At 38.7% G+C, this 21,230-nt stretch overlaps 1 protein-coding gene across 11 annotated transcripts in view; it reads right to left on the bottom strand.

Annotated features, from left to right (window-relative positions):
• The window catches only part of REPS2 (RALBP1 associated Eps domain containing 2), a 182,900-nt gene that overhangs the window by 73,124 nt on the left and 88,546 nt on the right, over positions 1 to 21,230 (bottom strand). For 7 of the 11 annotated variants that reach the window (XM_016126371.2, XM_016126372.2, XM_016126374.2 and 4 more), the window contains exons 9-12: positions 16,526 to 16,620; positions 8,865 to 8,934; positions 7,142 to 7,195; positions 2,782 to 2,827 (exon numbers count right to left, since the gene is read on the bottom strand). In XM_016126371.2, the coding sequence (XP_015981857.2) occupies positions 2,782 to 2,827; positions 7,142 to 7,195; positions 8,865 to 8,934; positions 16,526 to 16,620 (265 nt within the window). The remainder of the gene's footprint in view (positions 1 to 2,781; positions 2,828 to 7,141; positions 7,196 to 8,864; positions 8,935 to 16,525; positions 16,621 to 21,230) is intronic. The other 4 variants (XM_016126377.2, XM_016126379.2, XM_016126380.2 and 1 more) reach the window with 2 other exon arrangements.

Raw genomic sequence — 21,230 nt, 5'->3', positions numbered from 1 at the left:
CTTCCACTTAGGTAGCTGCATGTTTTAATAGAAGGGCTTCCTGGCATTAACTGAATGCAGAACTTTTCTCCTGTTTACATGCAAATGTGATGACAGGTACATATGAAGTTGGGACAGAAAGCTGAGAGTAAGAATCAAATGAAATTCAAGAAAGGAAAATACTCATCAACCAGGCTGAGGGGTCTATGTTGTCCTACCATGAGAAATACAGGTTTGGGGAGATTTTCAAAGTAAAAGCCTCCTCTTAACCTCCTCCCTCAACCTGTTACAAGGCAGTAACTACCTAGGCAACTTCTCAGAGTATAACTCCAATAATGACATAAAGAAAAATGAATAACTTGCTAAAGGTCACATGGCTAAAAAGTAACGTAGGTTTGATTCAAACTCTACTCTCTGTTTCTGAATTGCATTTTCAAAATGTTCTGATACTGCTATAAGAAATCTTTTGGTGGTTTGATTTGCTAGACTATTTATTAGAGAGTATTTATTTTCTAAGTTAATTCAACTCAGTATATTAGTCTATTACTTAGGAATAGGTGTGTGGACAAGTTCCCAATATAATTTTCTAAGAAGTGGATGCATACATCTGTTCTATTCAACTTCTCAACAAAGTTCATGTCAAAGAAGAAAATGAACTGAGTCAGAGGTGTGTCTGAGAGACAAATTAACCTCAGAAAACTGTTCTTAGTATTTAGCTATCAGAGTGGCACTTATGAAATTAGAATCTATCCATGTCTATTAAGCAACTTCAGTTCTTGGTAATGCTCGTTTTGACACAGTGCGCTTTCATTTTCCTGAATAAGTTCCTCAAGGTCTCTTCTTGGTGGTAGTCGAGAGTTTTGTCATGCAAGGTTGCAATCTTTAGTAAAGCCACCATAGAGGCATGTGACATGCTCTGGGGTGGTCCCTGCAGCATAACTGGCAAGACAGACAAGCAAAGGCATGCAGGAACCAGCACGAAGAATGCTTGCATACTTTCAACCAGAATAAAAGAGGATAGATGTGAAAGGACAACGAAGTTTTCAAATGGGAACTCTTGATAACAAAGAAAAAAAAAGGAAATTAGAGACCCTGGCTAGAAATTTAAAAACTTTCTATGCCAAACACAGCTTTAGTGAAATTTTTATTCATGAAAGACAATAATGTATATGTATATTAATATGTATGCATAAATACATACACGCACATTGAGTTATGCACACTATCCCATACCACATAGCTCATTCCATTTTACTTCCATATATAACCTGTGTATTTATATTTTCATATGGAAAATTAACTGAATATCAAATAAGTGATACTGCAAAACTATGACTGCACCCAATTAAAATATAAATGTGCAGGGTATTAACAAAATTATGAATGTGGTAGTGTTAGAATGGTAATTTTCCCTCTTTCCCTAACATTTCTACAAAGCTTTATTATTCTAAAAAGGAGAATAAAAATGATTTGATTTTCTTAGTCTCAGTAAAGACCCACTTGGGAGTAGTGAAAATAAAAACATCCAAAAAAGACTAGGAGACCAATCTCTAAAAGAATAATATATATAATTTAGCTAGTGATATTAATAATAGAATATGTGACTATGAGATTTTGTCATTTCACTCATTTTGGGAAACGAAGTCAGCAGAAGTGAAAACTGTGAGGTTCAATTTACAGTTAACAGAGTACACATAAGCAGATTTCTGAAATTCAAAGGTTTTTTCTACTATAAGGGCAGATAAATGTTCCTATTCCTACATCCTAAAGCCAGTACAGACTAATTGGTAAAAGATTCATTCATCCTTTTTTAAAAAGGATGAGAAAATGTGACAACCATAGAGAGAAATAATGACTGTTACCTTTTTTTCCTACCAAAATGAATTACTGTATCTACTGTTTTTCAAAATATGAATACAGGCATCTGTACCTTCTATAAACAAGGAAACAAAACCCTGATTTGGAAAATCCAGACATAAAAGATAAACTAAGGGGTAACTGATTTACAAGAAGATAAGATTTCCTTTAAATGTCAGTATTTCAAGCATATGAAATGTTATCAGATTTAAATTCACTTTTTCAGAAATGCATCTAGTAGTCAAGAGAGGAAAAGCATCATTAAGAGCCAAAGCAAAAAGTTGAAAAAGACACAGTGCCCTCTGCTACACTGCAGTCTATTGGTGAAGAGTGGCCCCAATATCACCTTCCCTCTTTGATGTTCTCTTAGTGTTTCTGTATTTCCCCTCACTCCTCCCTTCTGCCTCAATGACTCTCCTTCTTCTGCTTGTCTCTACTGATTTAAAAACTGTGAGGCCAAGAAGAGGCTCTAAGATAGGATGGAACTGCTTACCTGAAGCTTCGTACCTCATTGAAATCACCATAAGCATTTTCTTTCCTTACTCTAGATTTTACCCTAGACTTATTTTTGAGTGTTCATCTTGTCATGGTAGTAAATTTCAGTGTTAGTTACCTTTTAACTATATCTCTTTCTTTCCAAAGCTACTTCCCCCTATTCTGTATCACCTTGCAACAACTGTAGCATATCACGCAAGCCACTTCATGTCAGGAGATAAGAGCAGCAGCCACCATCTTCCAGCACTGATAAACACAGAAACTAAGAATCTCCCCAGCAGCACTGCATGCTCCAGTGAGGCCCTCGTGACGCGTGAACTTACCCACATTCTAAGCTTCAAATCTAAAGGAAAGAGAGATTGTGGGTTGGGTTTTGAGTTGAGGGTAGGCTTATTTTTGGTCCGAGACAGGACACAAAGGGCATTAAAGCAGAAATTAAACAAACACTACCTGGATCTTGGTCTTGCTTTGAGACTGTTGGAATCCTTAGGAGTGGCTGAAACAAAGATTAGTTGTTGTTTGCTTGGGTTTCATTTCTGCAATTAAACAGGTTTATATGCAGCACCTGGCCTAGTACAGAACACATCAACAGGTCAACATGATGTACAGGTGTCCATATGGATAACTCGACCACTTCCAGTTTCATGATACTGTGATTTTCTTTCTAAAGCTAAAGGCACAATTAAAAGAAAAGGAAACCAACATATTTCCCTTTCATCAGAACGCTAAGAAGCCATTCTTAAATAGAAGTTGATTAATGAAGACATTCCAGTCTAAAAAGACAACGCTTTCAAGGGGTTATCTATTTATATAATGATGGGTTCAGACTTGAGGATTTATTGGTCTATCATGATAGCCTAGTAATAGATTTTGAATGAATCTCCCCTGAAGGCTCGGAAGAAATCTATCAGGCTACATATGTTAAGGTTTTCTTAAAATACACTACCAGAGCACCATGAACACAAGAAACCAAAGCTCCCCTGAGTAAGTTGCAATGAGCTATTCCTGAAAAAAAATATTCCTGTCTCATGTCTCTGTGACCAAATCGTACAGAGAATATTATGTAGTGAAATCATTAAAATATTTTGTCAACCATCGACTTTTCCTTATCAAATTTCAATCATTAACTTGCTCACTATCAACACCCATGAAGTCTACTTTCCCATCACAACTTGTTGGGAGTAATTAGAAACATTTACAAAAACATTAACCCTCTTTTTGTTTTCTATCTGCTATGGAAGACAATTTTAGAAACCACTAGCTATGCTGAGCTCTTGCAAACACTGCAAATTTTTCATCATAAAATGTCATAAGAATTCATAGAAAAAAAGCTGCTAACTAGGAACAAGGAGAATATAGTTTATATACCGTTTGCTCAAATCCTTTCAGAAAGGAAATGTCTCACTGCATCATCCCCTCCTCTTTTTTGCGTAACTCCAAAGATAAAACCCTCCTAGCTATGAAGCAGCCTGGATTTACGATGATCATTAAAATCCTTGGGTTAGATAAGCAGGGCTGAAAGCGGAGCTGAAGTGCTAACGAGGCACAAAGCAAACTAGCAATTTACATTCCCTTCCACAGGGTCAGCTGCAGAAAGGCAGCATTTCTCCCAACCTAAGCATTTTGGCTTCTTCTAGTGGGAACACAGGCATCTTTCAATTCAAACTACTGAAACGCTGCCAGAGTCCTGAAAAGCATGAGCAGCCCGAAGACTCTGAGCCCTGTCTTGCCCATTATCGTGGAAAACCACTTCTCCATCCTACAGACCCCAGGCAGCAAAGGAAAGTGGCCTAAGTAGGGCCCCTCCTCCAGCCAAGAGTGGATGGTATGACCAGACTCACCACAGAGTTGGGGGCCACCCACTGAGCAGGCTGCTCACAGCCCATGCCCCTCTTCTCCCTCAGGCCCCACTGCTTTCCAGAAGTATGTAGGTAGGGGAAGTCTCAGCCGTATTAAAATACTGTTTCCCAAACCAGACCCTGGGGACCGTTAATTCCTTTGTACACTGCCATTATCTTTGTCTTTTTGCTGGGGTAAGAATGGGTGTGGAAGGCTGAGTGAACTCTGCTGGTGAGAGATAGACAGATAAATGGGGTGAGGGGGTACAAATGAGCAGTGGAGACCAGGCCAGGACACCTCAGCCCTAGGTGCTCCTCCTGGCCACGGCACCAACTAGCTGTTACCTTTTCCAAACCTTGGTTTCCTCAGTTACAGAATCAAGAAAATAAAAATGTGACCCATTCCTCAAGGAGAGATAAGAAGGTGAAAATAGTTTAAAAAATAAAAGTAGTTTATAATTGCAAAATATTACTCTTCTAGAGTGCTCTTAATTTTTCAAGCTTAGAAATCTAGTTTCTAAATTTAGCTCCTTCTGGGACAGCAAAGGAGGTGCAGGTGGGAGGAGGTTATAGAAGGTGAGAACTGCTCTACCTCGTAAGACCATGGGGGTGATAGCTGGCAATCGGGGCAGCTGCTAGAATCAGCAACAGCAGTCTGAAGACTACTGTGAGGGTGAACAGGCCTCATACCCTCAGCATGACCTACAGACATCAAGATCACCATTGTGCAATGTGCTCTGTTGAATTAGGCTGGAATGTGATGTTAGCTAAGAAATCTATTAGACTCCACTAATATGTACACTTTCAGCAATTAAAGGGGTAAGGGCATATGAAAAAATATATAACGAGGAATAATAGTCCCATTCCCTGATAACGAAGCCCCACTCCATCTGTAACCCACCACATCATCATCTTTACCACCATTACTATTAATCATTATCATCGTTATTATTACCACCCACTGTGGAAGAGCAGAGCATGGAGATGCGTCTCCTTTCACCTGGAAAAATATATCCCAGGCAGGTGTTGGTAAGTCTCCACAGGTTTCAGATCAGAAAAAGCTGGAGACTATATTCAAGTTAAGTCTTCCATCAGCCTCCGAGCCCCTGAAAGTCAGGCTCAGCATTCGGAGCATGCTATTATCTGCAAAACTAGCAAAGCACGTTGTGCTGCAATCCAGGAAAAAGCCAACGGACAGATCACCGCTTCTCATTTAGCTGGGAAGAGGGAAGAAGAATGCTAACTTTCTAGAATACTGCAGGCATGTCATCTTTCCAGGAAACAGAAACTGTGTAAGAGGGCAAGTCTGAAGTTTAATTCTCCAAAAGGCAGCAACTCAACTGAGGTGAACTGTCCACACAGCCCAGACAGCCATCCGGAATGAGAAATCACCACCTTGAAACTCCAGTGTCTCACACTAGGAATCCAAACATGCCCCAGGAAAGGGGACAGTAAATGTTTTCAGCTGAAGGATTCCCTCATATCTACTCCAGAAAGGGGCAATCAGGAACCACATCACATGCTCCCAGGCAGAATGTAAAACAAATCCAGATGCACCTCATGCACTATGGCACACCTGAAAGTTTTGTCTGGTGACACCATGCCCTATTCAATGAAGGAATGTTAGCAATGATGTGTAAAGCACATGCCCCCAGAGAATATGTGATGCTTATGGGAAAAACAAGAACCCATAAAAGCCTCAAAGCCTGTAGAAGCACCAGTTCAACTCTCTAAATTTAACTAGGTTTTACTAATATAACATGAAGTTTCCAAAAACCGGGAAGCAATCACTTTAGCTCCAGAAATTAGAGTTGGAAAGAACCTACCTTAGGCATTTCTCCTATACGAATAGAGCATTTCCCCCTATGATGGAGGAACCCCAATCAGTTTCAAAAGCCAAAACTAGGTTGGAGAATTCCTACCACTTTTGGAGTAATAGCTAATTTATAATCTTAATTTTCCATTTAATATCGCCTTCTAGAGGTAGTGGTTACCAAAGTAGGCTGTGCACCAGAATCACCTGGGGGTGGGGAGTCTAAAAATACAGATTCCTAGGCCCCATCACTGCATGATTCATATATATACCTCCTTTCCCCTTCCCCCACCCTCTCCTTCTCTCTATCCCTCTTTTATACCCTGAATGAACTTGGTGTTTGGGAAATATTATACTGTAGCATAAACCTCAATATTATATTGATTCCTTTGTTCCAACTTTAGACAAATAAGCCTGGGATGATAGCTAGCTAACCAAAACAAACATGATTTATTTATTAAATATTGAGAGAGAAAAAAGGAAGCAGCGACTTCTTTCATGTCATCATAACCAGAGCTCCGAATAGTAACACCTTCCCTAGCCAGTTTGTTTTTAACTAGGTTCATCGTGATTCAATGATGGGTCCATCGAGAGAGCTAAGGACACAGACACAGCTAGCTCCATAGTTCACAGACACAGTTCCGACTCTCCAAGAACCTGAGCGAACACAAATTTTATTTTTCTACTTGGAATCCACTCCATGTATAAGAACATTTACTTGCCTTCCTGGTGGTGAAGTATAATGAAAATATTTGAGATTTTTGCTTTGTAAATGGAAAATTTCAACTGTGGGCCTCCAACTCTTCTACCCCATCAACTCCTTACTCTACATAAAAACCACAATGGCTTGTTGAAATCTTCTCAATCCCAAGCTTTCTCAATTTTACACTTATTAACAATGTGACTCAAAATTCAAACTGGGCGATGCTTTCAGTGAAACCTAAATTCAGAACTTAAAAAGATATCACACTCTACCCATACCTGAAAATAGAGAAGGGCTAAAAACAAAAAGCAAAAAGGCTGTCTTGTAATAAAAGACGAGACAAATATTTAGAGAAACACTCATACTATCACACATGCACCAATTTTCTACTCACTGAAACTATTTTTTTAATTAGAAATAATTACATAAAAATATATTATAATGGTTTTCTCCTACCTGGATCTTCAGATATGTCCTTTGGTAAGGCTTCATCCGTAGTATTTGTCAAAGCTAGCAGTGTTTTTTGTTTGTTTTAAAGAACAGAAAGAGAAAGGAGGGGGAAAGAAAAAAGAAAACTGTAATATTTCGTTTATGTGGCACATTACATTAAAAACAAAGAATCCCTAGTAATTCCTATGAAAATGGTGTTACAAATTTCTATAAGGTGCTACAGTACTTACTAAAACAACAAAGACCTCCTAAAGTATGGAAATAGGTTCTCCCAAGAGAACAAAATGGTATTTTCAACTTTCCAGAAAGAGTGCCTCTAATGGCTAGGAGTATTACCAGGAAGTATCACGAATTTCCCCCTTTTCATTCTTGACATCCAGACCAATGACATCAGAATCTCTCTGGGAGTGAAATCCAGGCTTCAGTATTTTTAGAACTGGCCCAGGGATTCCAATGTGCATTCAAGGCTAAGACCCACTAATAGAGTGATCAGAGTACACGCTGCTGCAGACAATATCCAGTTCTATCTGCCTCTCCTGAGCAAATATTTAAATAGAGTGCAACTATTGTTTCCTAATGGAAAATTTACTTTTCATGTTTAACTCCGGTGCAGAGCTGCATCAATGGCAGGCCTCGACAATAAAACCTGAAATCGCCCCACTGATTTTCAGTCCTTATCAGATAAGAGAAGGAATACTAGCTTGAAATCTGGAAAATCTTGGTTCTTATTCCCACTGTTTTTCTTACTAAGCAAATGATTCATACTGCCTGAACTTCAGTCTATACTCATGTCTAAATTTTAGATGATAAACATATCAGCCTCCATGTAGTTTTGTGAGGACTAAGAGGACGTATGAGGATGGACCTGGTAGATTATACAGCATTATACAGAAGCATGGAGTCGGGGGGTGGGGGGAATGTTCCTCTACACGTTCCCAGGCCAACTCATCTCTGCTTGACGGTAACTATAACATGGAACACAACACTGCACTGTTTCTCATAGGCTCCATATCACAGCCCCACATCCACGGTTACAGAGAATAAAGCCCAGGGACAGAAACTCTCCAGGAGATAACTTCCTCATGGATTAGACCTGTGTACAAATGCGCACTTATACTGAGGTCCTAGGATCATACCTGCCAACATAAAATGTTAAGCTCTCAATTCTTCCACTCATTTCCTAATTAGTATGATCTGGTTCCAATGTAAGGTGTCAAGATAGCCTGATGGTCAGCAGTAAGGGAGTCAATGAACTGGGGGGCTTTGGACAATTTTTTGTTACTTTATGAACTATTGTTTTGGGACAACAATTAGAACTATTTAATCCATCCAAATGTGTTCATATAGTGAACACTGTCTTCTTATGCTCTAAAAGCCAACCACTTGAAGAGAAGTGAATAAAAAAATAAAACGGATTTTTAACAAGTTTACTTTGTAAGTTAAATATTTAGAACTCAAAATACATTTTCTCACAGAAACAATGCTATAAATGACGTTAGATGTTCAGATTTAATTTTTTAGAATCCATGAAATTAGTCAAATCATGTAATTTGTGGAAATAAAAATTTGAAGTGAAAAACAGTAGAAAACAATATTATGTGATTCTAAAAATTAAACCAATGAGATAAAATCAAAAAAAGAAAAAAAAACAGAGAGAGAGAGAGAGAGAAGTGAATACAGAAACATAGGCAGAATGGCCTCTAAGGAAGAAATCTCATAATTTTCATACCTTGTTTGTCATCACCAGTCACATCTTGCGTAGGAACAGGAAAGTCATCCATGTCTTTAATAGAGAGCTTCTTAGAAAAGAAAAGGAAATTAATTACACAGATTGGAATAGATATTAAGTGATGTGCACATGATGAAAATGTTTTAAAGCTATATATCTTGCCAATATTTCTATCTTCAGTAAACCCTGACATTTTTTAGGTTCCTAGTGAGGTATAAGTTAATTTATATTGAAAAATTTATATGCACACAGGAAAAAAATAACAATTCAGATTGACGCATATGTATATAGACCACATGTTAAATCTGAATCTGGAGTGGGATTTGGTCAAAGAATTATGCAGCATTTGCCCATTCAGTCAAGAACAAACCTATATTTTATGTACTTTTTCATAAGCAGAGAGAGGTTCTGACAAGTGGCCCTAAATGTGGGTATTTGCCAGTATCTCTTATGCAGAGGGTATTCTACCCCGATTCAAATGTCACGGCTAGGTGGAGAGCCAGAGAGAAAGAGCAATTAGGAGGATCATTTTATAAACTATATAAGTGTCTAACCAATGTACTGTATACTTGAAACTAATAAAATAAGATTTTAAAAAAACAGCTTGCTTGTCATGTCACAAAAATTTTTCTGATGAACGGACCAAAATTTTCTCCTAATTCACTTATGGGGAAAGTCTTCACTTATTAGTATAAGTTATATACTCAAATTGATCAAATATTGATTAGTTTAAAATTCTGTTTCAAAACCTACTCACTATAAATTTATTTCTTATAAAGTTTCAATTAACATGCACTCTAAGACCTGATAAGATTAAAGAATATAATTCATACTTGCTATATAAATATATTCTAGAAAGATAAAAACTAAAGGGTGACTGGGTCAATAGAGGAAAAAGATGGGAGGAGGACTTGTCACTATATGCCTTTTGGTACTCTTTTTACTTTCAACATATTAAAAAAATCAAATAAAGATAAATTTTAAAACTTAAGGGAGAGATTTTCAAGATGGCGTAGACGGCTGTACATGGCTCCTCTAGCAACCACACCAAAATTATAACAAAAGTGCAGAGAAAAGAGTACACAGAGCCACCAGAAGCCTGGCTGAACAGAAGTCCTACAAGTCACCTCAAAATAGTAAGCAGGGCAGAGATGCCATACAGCTGGCCACAACAGCAAGTAACGATGGAGAATCAGGAGGGTTACCTTGGCTTCAGAGCCACCTACCCCACCCGAGGAGCAAAGAGTCCTGGTCACACACCGGGCTCCTCAGCTCAGGGTTCTGGTGCCAGAAGAAAAGTTCCCACCACCTCTGACTTGAAAACCAGCAGAGATTGTGAAGCAGTGAGACAGAGGACCACAGGAAGTGGAGACCTTCCTCTTAAAGGGCCCACACCCCGCCTTACTCGCTGACATACTTGATCACTCTGAGCTTTAGCGCCAGGCAGCTGCTCAACAGGCGCCATGGACACAGAGGGAGGTGCTGAGCAGTCGGGCTTCATGGTGAGGGCCGGAGGGGAGTCTGGCTCCTGGACAAAGGTCAGGCAGAACTCATTGTTCCTTTGTTGAGCCCTCCCCTCTCCCAGCCTGCAGAGGCAGGCACCACCAACCTGGACAACGCAGGTTACTCCACCCTGAAGAGTCCCTGAGACTCTGCCTCTCCCAGCTGGATGGACCCACCCGAGCTGCTTCCAGAGATTTTGTTCCCTACAAACAGGCTGTGTTGGCTCCTGCTGCAAACTTTCATAAAATCTCTCAAAGAGAGATCTGGACTTGACCCCTTATGGCACCTATAAGCCCAGCATGGGTGGTAGCCATCTGTGGATTGCTTGGAGACTCTTACCAGGTGGCCCCGGAGGTGCCCAGGCTGCAGATGAACTTGGTCTGCAGTTGGACCCCTCTCAGGTCTGTGCCAAGGGACTGCCTAGTCCAGCATACCTACCACAAAAAGTCATTCTACTAAGACGAGAGACTTAGGAGCCCTACCTAATACAAAGAAACAGACACAGGGAGGCAGCTAAAATGATAGACAAAGAAGCATGTCCCACTTGAAAGAATAGAACAAAACTCCAGAAAAAGAATTCACCAAAACAGAGACAAGCAATGTACCAGATGCAGAGTTCAAAATACTGGTTATAAGGATGCTCAATGAACTTAGAGAAAAAGTAGATGAACTCAGTGAGAACTGTAACAGAGATAGAAAACATAAAAATGGAGATGGAAATTATAAAAGGGAACCAGTCAGAAATGAAGAATGCAATATCTGAGATGAAGAGTACATTAGAGGGAATTAACAGATCAGAGGAAGCAGAGGATCAAATCACCCTTATAGAGGATGGGGAAGTAAGGACACCCAATTGGAATGGCAATAAGAAAAAAGAATCCAAAATAATGAAGATAACATAAGAAGCCTCTGGGACAACATCAAACAAAACAACATATGCATCATAGGGGTACCAGAAGGAGAAGAGCAAGAAGTTGTAAACCTATTTGAAAAAATGACGGAAAATAGACATATAAGCCCAGGAAGCTCAGAGTCCCAAACAAGATGAACCTAAGGAGGCCCCCATCAAGACACATAATTAAAATGCCAAAGGTTAAAGACAAAGAGAATCTTAAACATCAAGAGAAAAGTAGTTAGTTACCTCTAAGAGAGCACCCATAAGACTGGCAGCTGATTTCACAAAAGAAACTTTGCAGGACAGAAGGGTTGCCACAAAATATTCAAAGTGATGAAAACCCATGATCTACAACCAAGATTACTTTATCTAGCAAAGTTTTATGTAGAATTGAAGGACACAAAAAGAGCTTCCCAGACAGGAAGAAGCTAAAGGAGTTCATCATCACCAAGCCAGCATTACAGGAAATGTTGGAGGGACTTCTTTAAGATGAAGAAAAAATATGTAGCAAAAATATGAATAAAGAATGGCAATAATTATATATCTATTTACAAGTACTTCAAATGAAAAAGAATTAAGTGCTCCAATCAATAGAGAGAGTAGCTGAACAGATAAGAAAACAAGACTTTTACATATACTGCCCACAAGAGACTCACTTCAGATTAAAAGGCACACACAGACTAAAAGTAAGGGGATGCATGAAGGACCTAGAGGGTAAAATACTAAATGGAGTAAGTCAGGTAGAGAAAGACAAATGCCATGATTTCATGTATATGTGGAATCTAAAGAACAAGATAAACAAAAAACAGAAAGAAACTCATACATACAGAGAATATTTTGAGGGTTATCCGGACAGAAGGGGGGTGAGGGGGGTCTGTGAAAAAGGGGGAGGGGATTAAGAAGTACAAATTGATAGTTACAAACAGTCATGGAGATAGAAAGTATAGCATAAGAAATATAGCCAATAATATTGTAATAACTATGTATGGCATTAGAGGGGCACTAGATTTATTGGGGTGATCACTGTGAATTATAGAGATGTCTAATCACTATGTTGTACACCTGAAACTAATATAGCATTGTATGCCAACTATAAATGAAAAATTATTATTTAAAAAAAAACTGAAAATGAAGTAAGGTAAATTCCTGGAGCTACCTAGGTGCTCCAAACGGCTAAATGGTTTAACTCTCTTGGCATCTGAACAACCCCAGAATGATAAACAATATTTATGTTTTTAAAGTATTCCAAATGGCATTATAGTGCTGCTTGGCTGGAACCCGATCTAGGATTTAACAATCCTCAAGTAGGTCATACTTGGCATTACAATGAAGCAGCCAGATGTGATTTCCTATTCAAAGTCTACTATCTCCATTGGAACAAGAAATGTATCTTAACAGTGCCTTCCTTTCATTTTCTTCTCCCACCTTAGTAGAACGAAATGATTTAGGAGTAGAAAATGTAGATAAAATGAAATCCTTAAAAAAAAATAGTTGGAATTTTTAAAATCTAAATGGAAAGACACCTCATGCTTATAGGTCAGATGACTTAATATTGTTAAGATGGCAACATTCCCCAATTCACCTACAGATTCAATGCACTCCTCACTTTTCTTCAGAATTTAACCAGCTGGCCCTCAACTTCATATGAAAATGCAAGGGACCCAGAATAACGAAAATATTCTTGGAAAAGAACAGCTGAAGGACTCACACTTCCCCAGTTTCAAAACTTACCACAAAATTACAGTAATCAAGACAGTGTGGTACTAATATAATGATATATATATACACACACACATATATACACACACACACACACACATACATACACACACACATAGATCAATGGCATAGAACTGAGAATCCATAAGTAAGCCCTTATATTTATGATCAATGATCTTCAACAATGGTGTAAACAAGTCAATGAGAAAAAAATGTTTTTTTCAATAAATGATGCTGGGATAACTAAATAATCACTTACAAAAAAAATGAAGTCAGACCTCTTCCTCACAGCATACACAAAAATTAACTCAAAATAGATCACAGACCTAAACGTAAGACCTAAAACTATGAAACTCTTAGAAGAAAACATGATCTTACATTAAGCAATGGTTTATTAGATATGACACCAAAAGCACAATCAATAAGAGAAAAAAAATAAATTGAACTTCATCAAAATAAGCATTTGTGTTGCAAAGGACACTATCAAGAAAGGGAAAAGAAAAACCAAAGAAAGAGTAAACACTTGCAAATTATCTACCTAATAAAGGACTTATATCCAGAATATATAAAGAACACTTACAACTTCATAATAAACAACCCAATTTATAAACAAAGGATCTGAATAGACATTTCACCAAAGAAGATATACAAATGGCTAACAAGCACACCAAAAGATATTTGACATCATTAGTCATTAGGAAATTCAAATCAAAACCATGAGAGACCACTTCACTCCCTCTAGGATGGCTAAAATCAAAAAGACAGATAATAACAAGTGTTAACAAGGATGGGGGAAACTGGACCCATCAGACATGGCTGGCTGGTAGAGGAACATAAAATGGTGCAACTGCTTTGTAAAGCAGTCTAGTAGTTCCTTAAAAAGTTAAACATAAGTTATAATATGTTTCAACTATCCCACAACTAGGCATATACCCAAGAGAATTAAAAAGGTGTTAACACAAAAACTTGTACATGAATGTTCATAGCAGTACTTTTTTTTCTAGCAGCCCCAAAGTGGAAACAACCCAAAATGTCCACTAACTGAAGAATGGACAAAATGTGGCTTATCCACAATGAAATACTATTCGGGAATAAAAAAAAAATGATGCAGATACATGCTACAACATGAACGAACTTTAAAACATTATACTAGTGAAAGAAGCTGGTCACCAAAAGACTACATATTATATGATTCTATTTCTATGAAATGTTTGGAATAGGCAAATTCAGAGACAGAAAATTAGTGACTACCAGAAGCTGGGGAGGGGGCACAGTAAATGATAATGAGTAAAGGTTTTCTTTTAGGGTGATGAAAATGTTTTAAAATTAGACTACAGTGATGGCTGCACAACTTTTTTTTTTTCAGTAGAAAAGTTTTATTAGAAGAGAAAGTACACTTTCAGACGTAGAAGCGGGCCTGAGCAAGAGAAGTGTGGCTCAAAAGGCCAGTTGCAGAACTTAATATACTAAAAACCACTGTATTGTATACTTTAGATGAGTACAGTATGTGAATTACATCTCAGTAAAGCTGTTTACAAAAGAAATTCAGTAATCTAAGAAACATTGCTTAAGAAGAATATACCTTAAATTATAATCTTTAATTCTTGATGGAACATGGTTACAGATCTGCTGCCGTTAGAAAAAGGTGTACTGCTGAGCAAACTTCTCATGACCTGAATCATCTATAGCATCATTCACAACACAAATATCCATATGGAGTCAACCCTCACAGGGCTGGTATCAAGATCTATTTAAATTACATGCATGCATTCATGAGAGATCCAAAGGTTGGCAGAAAGAACAATGAATGAAATAATTTAGAAGAACATGAAACATTTAATCATTAGCTATTAAAATCTGACCTATACTACTTGAATGGCCAAACCATCCATTAACCTTATTACTTTACCCCTGAATTGTTTATTACATCATTATCTAAAAGCACCACATCTTCCAAAATAACAACTTTTCTGGGAAAGAGATTTTTGTTGTCCTTTTGCTTCTTGTTTGTCTAGGGCAAAGACAAGGTAGACTATGGAGCCAGTGAAATAATACAAAAATACATAAAAGTAGCTGAACATAAGGTCCCTGTGTATGTATAAGTCAGTAATTAATTTCTCAAAAAACAGCATTATTTGTCTTGTTGGAAGGGCAAAAACCACCTGATACCATGGCAAGTTGGAACATCTGTCTAGAAAGGTTAAGAATTGATGACATTTTTTAGTAAATCACCAAACCACCTCATAATTTTACATAAGCAAAAAGATCCATAGCAAAAACCACCACTGCCACCACACCACACAACACACACACCAACTGCTTAAGAGAGCTATGGAGGTGCCTGGCCTGAAAGACAAACCTCTCCAGACACTGCCAGCAGCCCAAGAATAGACTGAAGCCCATGAAAAGTGACTAAATATTGTTTCTGTTTCTCCATCATATGCATTCTACAGAAAAAGAAATTTAAAAAGCCCAACTCTTCAAATGCACATCTATCATTCCTCCTGAAATCACTTTTCTTTACATCTTTTTCCTATGAGTAGAAATCTGTTGAGGAGAGTAACAGAGGCTACAACAAAAAGAAAGAGTAGCAGAGAGGTCAAGAGATGTTCTCAGAGGGAGCAGTTCAGAAGCAGGCTTGATTCACTCAGAGGAACAGAGAATGTCATCTACAACGCAGTAGATACAAGGGCTTCATGTGAAAGAATAAATAATCACACACAGTTACGAGACATTAAAAAAAAGGTCCAGTATCCTACCTTTGACTTCTATTATCTTGAGACAGTTTTAACTAGGATCAGAGAACTGTAATGGAAGCCTATGAATAAACTTCCATTGATTAAACATTTCCAGATTTTTTTTAGGACAGGAACATCAGACACCATAAGCTATCATCACATAGCAATCATAATGATGATGACAACAGTGCTGAAATTAACAATAACCATAACAACTCTTATTTACTGATGCACACCGAAGGACCACTAAGCCCGTGGCTAAACCCCTACCTACATCAACGGCCCACCATGGTGGCAATTCTCTGGGTTCCCTTGGGGACCATCCAAATCAGTCTTCATTTGGTCCAAAAGCTAAAAACCCTGAGGGAGAAGGAAGCTTTAAATGTGGTTTGGGGCCTTCATATACAGTTCTCAAACCTCCTCTCAAAATTGTTCTGGTTCATTATACCTTGTTAATACTTAGCTACTAAAAATACAACTTTACAATGTTTACTTCAGAATTAAAGCTTGGTTAGTAAGTAACTTGGCTAGCATTTTTCTGGCTTAGTTTGGCTATACCTCAATTTCATCTCTAGAAAGTCAAGAGACAGCTTTGCTTGTTTCACCAAATCCAGTTTTAGAGAGAAAAGGGAAAAAAAGATAATTATAGATATATCAGGTATCTGGATTTGAAAGGCTGAGCCTCAACATACTAAGTATGAAGAGAATATGTCATAAAAGTGGATTTTACAGTTTGTAAAGAACATAAGCTAATAGATTTAATTCTACACGCATCCTTAACTCATTAACATACAAAGATCTTTTACCTCCATCCGATTCAAGTCACGGGGTTGTTGGTTTCCTGGCATTGACTCAGAATAAGAATCAAATAAAGCACACTCCCACTTGGGCTTAGGAAAAGCTAAGAAGAAACAAAAAGAAAATATAACGATATATACTACAGTCATAGCGGGCACTGTTTTCTAAAAGCTCCTCTGTGCTTGTTAAATATAATAAAATCAGCTAGTTCCTATTGACTCATTATGGTACTAATCACATTGAGGTGGTATTTTAAGTTCATTATATATATAACCTAGAACTTCTACCATTCCCATATTATACATGATGAAACTGAGGAACTGTGAAGTTAAGCAATTTAACTCAAGGTCATATAGCCAGTAAATGGAAGAGCTGAGACTTAAACTGCCAATAGTCCTGCTAACATAGTAGTTATTTTCCACATTCACCATCTCTATCACAATACTTAAGTTTCAACTATGCTACTAGTATAATTTTTAAGCAGAAGTAACTATGGTGATAGTTTTAATACTATAAACATTAACTAAGGAACTACTACTACATTTTAGCCATTGTTGGAAATAGACAAGATCTTATAATGATATGTGCCCAAGAAAACTTTATGAAATGCTCGTTTCTTTTGGTTGGCAGGAATAACAAAAGTAAGAGCACAAGTTCCTGCTGATTTATAACAGAGGAAATAAGAATCACCTTATGGGTTTCTTCTAACATAGAACGGGGACAGGGGCTGTTAGTTGAGTAGCTGGGTAGATCTGCATGAGGAAAAATCATGCTACTTGGTAAGCTAATACTTAACAGCCATGCTATTTCTTAGAAGTGGATTGTTTCACCACTTTGTCAAAAAGTAATTAAAAAAGAAATGTCTCAACAACTAGAAAATTTGTCAATATTCCAAAGAGGAAAAGCAGATTGGGGTAGACAATAAACAGAAGCTACAAATCGAACTTGTCAAGAAAAGCTATTAAGAAACCAAAATTTTAATGCCATATGTGATACCGTGATTTATAATAAAAAATATATATATATTTGGTCTTCATCCCCATTTCTGGCACAGAGCCCCCAAACCCCTCGGAATTTCCTAAGTGACGAAAGCAACTACCATGTCTCTTACTAGGTTAATGAGGTAACTTGTGGACTCTACCTAAGGGTGGGAGCCCAGTTGCCAGCAGGAGCCAACCTTGTGGTTAGAGGATTAGCACTTTCAGCCCCAGCCCAATTTCTGGGGATGGAGAGGGGCTTCAGGTAGAGTCAACCGCCAATGGCTAATGACTTAGTCAATCATGACTACGTCATGAAACCTCCGTAAAAACCCAGAAGGATGGCTTGTTTGTCCTTTCTTGGAGAGCTTCCAGGCTGGGGAACCAGAACTCTTCTGTGTGCTGCTGTGCTGGGCCCCAAGCTCCACAGGGACAGAAGCTCCTTTGTTCAGGACCTCAGCCTTTGTATCTCTTTATCTGGCTATTCCTTTAGCATCCTTTGTAATAAATCAGTAACCTAGTGAGAAAATGGGTTTTCCTGAGTTCTGTGAGCTGCTCTAGCAAATTAATCAAATCTGAGGGAGGGTTGTGAAAACCTCTGATTTGTAGCCAGTCAAGTAGAAGCGCAGGTAACTACCTGGACTTGAGACTGGCATCTGAAGTGGAGGGCAGTCTTAAGCCCTTTACCTGTGGATTCTGATTCTATCTCCAGGCAGAAGGTGTCACAATTGAGTTGAATTCTGACACCTTGCTGATATCCAAGAACTACCTGTAGGTGTGGGGAAGCCTACATACACAGGTTGAAAGCAGCTCTAGGAACCCTTTTCACCACGTTTCAAAAAACAATTTTTAATCGTGTTAAAAATGAATCAGCATTTTTAATAATTTCTCACCCTCCCACACCAACCTAGGTTTGAAATGCCAACTTCCCTCTGCAGTAAAGCACTGGCCACTGAGTAATAGCTAACTATAGACAGCTGAGTACAAGCACTTTAAATTGTTCATTTGCTTACTCTGGTCTGAAGTTCACTGATAGCAGGTGGGGCAAAGCATGGGCCCTGATGATTTCTGACTATACCAGGTCTCACCCTTTTCTTGGTAAAAACAGCAAAACCGCTTTCCAAGTACCATTCCTCAATCCAGCCCAAGAGCGAGTTTAACTGAGATAAGATTTCTCTTTCTAGTTTACCAACCAGTGATCTGACTAGAATTAGATGAGTATTGAATGCCACATCACAAATGTGCAAGGGGATCTTGCCGGGCAGAAAGCTAACACGTTCAAAACCTACAAATGCCATCAGTTAACTGCTAAATCTTTCAGCATGTCCTCATCTCCGCGCCTCCACCATCACCTCTCCAGTCCCAGCCGCCTGCGCTTCTTGACTAGACTGCTCCCATAACCTGGTCTTCCGGTTTCCACCCTTGCTCTCTGATTGGCAACGAGCATGATCCTTCCAAACAGCAAATCTGACTGTCACTTCCCTGCTTGAAACACATCAAAGTCATTACCCATGTTCTGTTCCCCACCTTCCTCTTCAGCCTCATCCCCAGCCCCTCCAGCCCCAGCTCTCTGCAGTCCAGCTCCTGTGGCCTGAATGATATATACCCCCCTACTCCAAGCCCCATCTCAGGGTTTCGGCAGCATACCTGCTGTCCCCTCTTCCAGAGCCCACTCTTCCCTATTCTTCACCTACGTAGCCCTTAGCTCATCCTCCACATATCAGCTCAAACATTTAAGGACGTCTTCCCCAAGGTCATGCACCATGGTACTGCAGTTGCACTTCATCATAGCACCTATCGATGGCTCCAACTACACATGTGAGTTTATTTAACATTAATCTTCTAACTGCTAGCAAGTTCCATGATGGTGGGAACTCTTTTATATAGCATTCTGGCCAGAGAGAATAACATGTTGCCTCTCATAGCAAATACTCAAATATTTTTAACAAATGACAGTAGAAATCTACACCAGAATCTACCCAGTCACCTAGAAATGAAAATATCAAAAGGCCCATGAGTAAGCCACCAAATAATCCAACTTTTCCTTTCCAATTCTGCCCTTTAATTTTCACTGTGGGGGGAAAATCAGATACAATTCCTGTTTCATTATTTTATTGTAAATAATCTTATACATAGTTGTGAATGCATGAGTATAAACTAAATTTATATTCTTCACCAACCTTATCAAAAACTGGATTAGATGTTTTTAAAAGACTGAATATAGATCAATTAGAAAAATGTTGGAACAAGAGCTAAGTTTTTAAAAAGTGAGATATCGCAAAAACGAACCCCCAAATCAACAGAACCACTCATATTTCAAAGTTCAAAAGCACAGAGGACATCTAGACAGTTCTGGCCATTTTCTTGAGCTATAAACAAAGATTAACATGGGTGATAAAAAGCATTAACAGCTAACCCTCGGGCTTTGACTAAAATACACTGTCACTGAGTTTGATGGGGTTTTATGAGGTCTTTCATGTTTTTTGTTAGAACTATATAAATATTATTTAAGAATAATCCCACAAGCTCTGAAAATGTGCAATTTTTGTTTAATTGAAGGGTATATGACAGATTTATCGGTTGTTTCTATATAAATGAACACTGACACCCTCCACAGAAGACCAGGAAGAAACAAGGGGCTGCATTCCAAATGAAGGAAGATGCCCCTTGCTGGTGGGCTAAAGACTTCCCTCTACTGCATAAGCAAGGTAAAGCCAGCTATTGGCAGCAGTGAAGGAATCAAGAGGCAGCTTCTATTAACACTTTTTTCTCTGGGCTTTCAAATTTGTAAAAATTTTAGCAGTGATGTCTGGAACAGCCCATGAAACACTTGGATACCTACAAAGTGACTTCTCAAACAAGGAGTCATGACATCTGGCATAGATTCCATGGCCATACTGTATCAGAACAATAAAACACCATTAATTGCGATCCAAAAACAGAAAGCTAAGTGGAGGCACAGGAGATAAGTTTACACAGGACTCTGCAGGGCTTGCAAGAGGAAACAGTGACAGCATTAAATATAACTAAATTTCCCCAGAGCAGATCTTGATCCATTAGTTAGATGTTCATCCCTATTAAAGAGACAAAGCCCCACGTGGCCCCACTCCCAGGAAAAGGGGTTCCTGGATGACCCTGCATTGACTTAGTTATGGCAGCCATACAGTCACCAAGACAGCCCCAGGAATGTTGGTCCTTCTTTGCCTCAATCCAGGAGGGAGATGAGAAGGGGGAGAGGATAGGGGAAGGGGGAATGGGAGAAAGGGAGAGAGAGAGGATTGAGAGAGAAAAAAAGGGAAACAGAGACACCAAAGTGGAAATAGTAGTTTATCATGCTACCCAATTGCAAACTAGTTCAGGGGACCCATGCAGGTCTCCCCCAACCTGCCAGGTAGGGTACCAGGCCGGAGTTGCGGCCTGTTATAACCAGAAAGCAACTGCTATTAGCAAAGTCTAAGCTCTGAAATGAGTAGTAGTTTTGCTGAGCCCTCCATACGTTTTATGAAGCCATTTGGGAAAGATCCCAGAATGTGTCACTCTTCCCCCAACATGGTTACCTGTCACTGGCACTAGCCACATATTTGGTCTCTTGCCCTCACATCTCAGCTGAACCCTTTTCACCGCCTCATTACCTAATACAGAAAATAACAAACTTTTTATTTCAAAGTCAGAGACCCCAAGACTGACTTAGATAAGTCATTGGCCACTTTGTATCTGGTGTTGTTATAAGGAGGGG

Source organism: Rousettus aegyptiacus, unplaced genomic scaffold (assembly GCF_014176215.1).
Source record: "Rousettus aegyptiacus isolate mRouAeg1 unplaced genomic scaffold, mRouAeg1.p scaffold_m13_p_9, whole genome shotgun sequence".
Classification (NCBI taxonomy): domain Eukaryota; kingdom Metazoa; phylum Chordata; class Mammalia; order Chiroptera; family Pteropodidae; genus Rousettus; species Rousettus aegyptiacus.
This window is presented reverse-complemented; position numbering and strand designations above follow the sequence as displayed.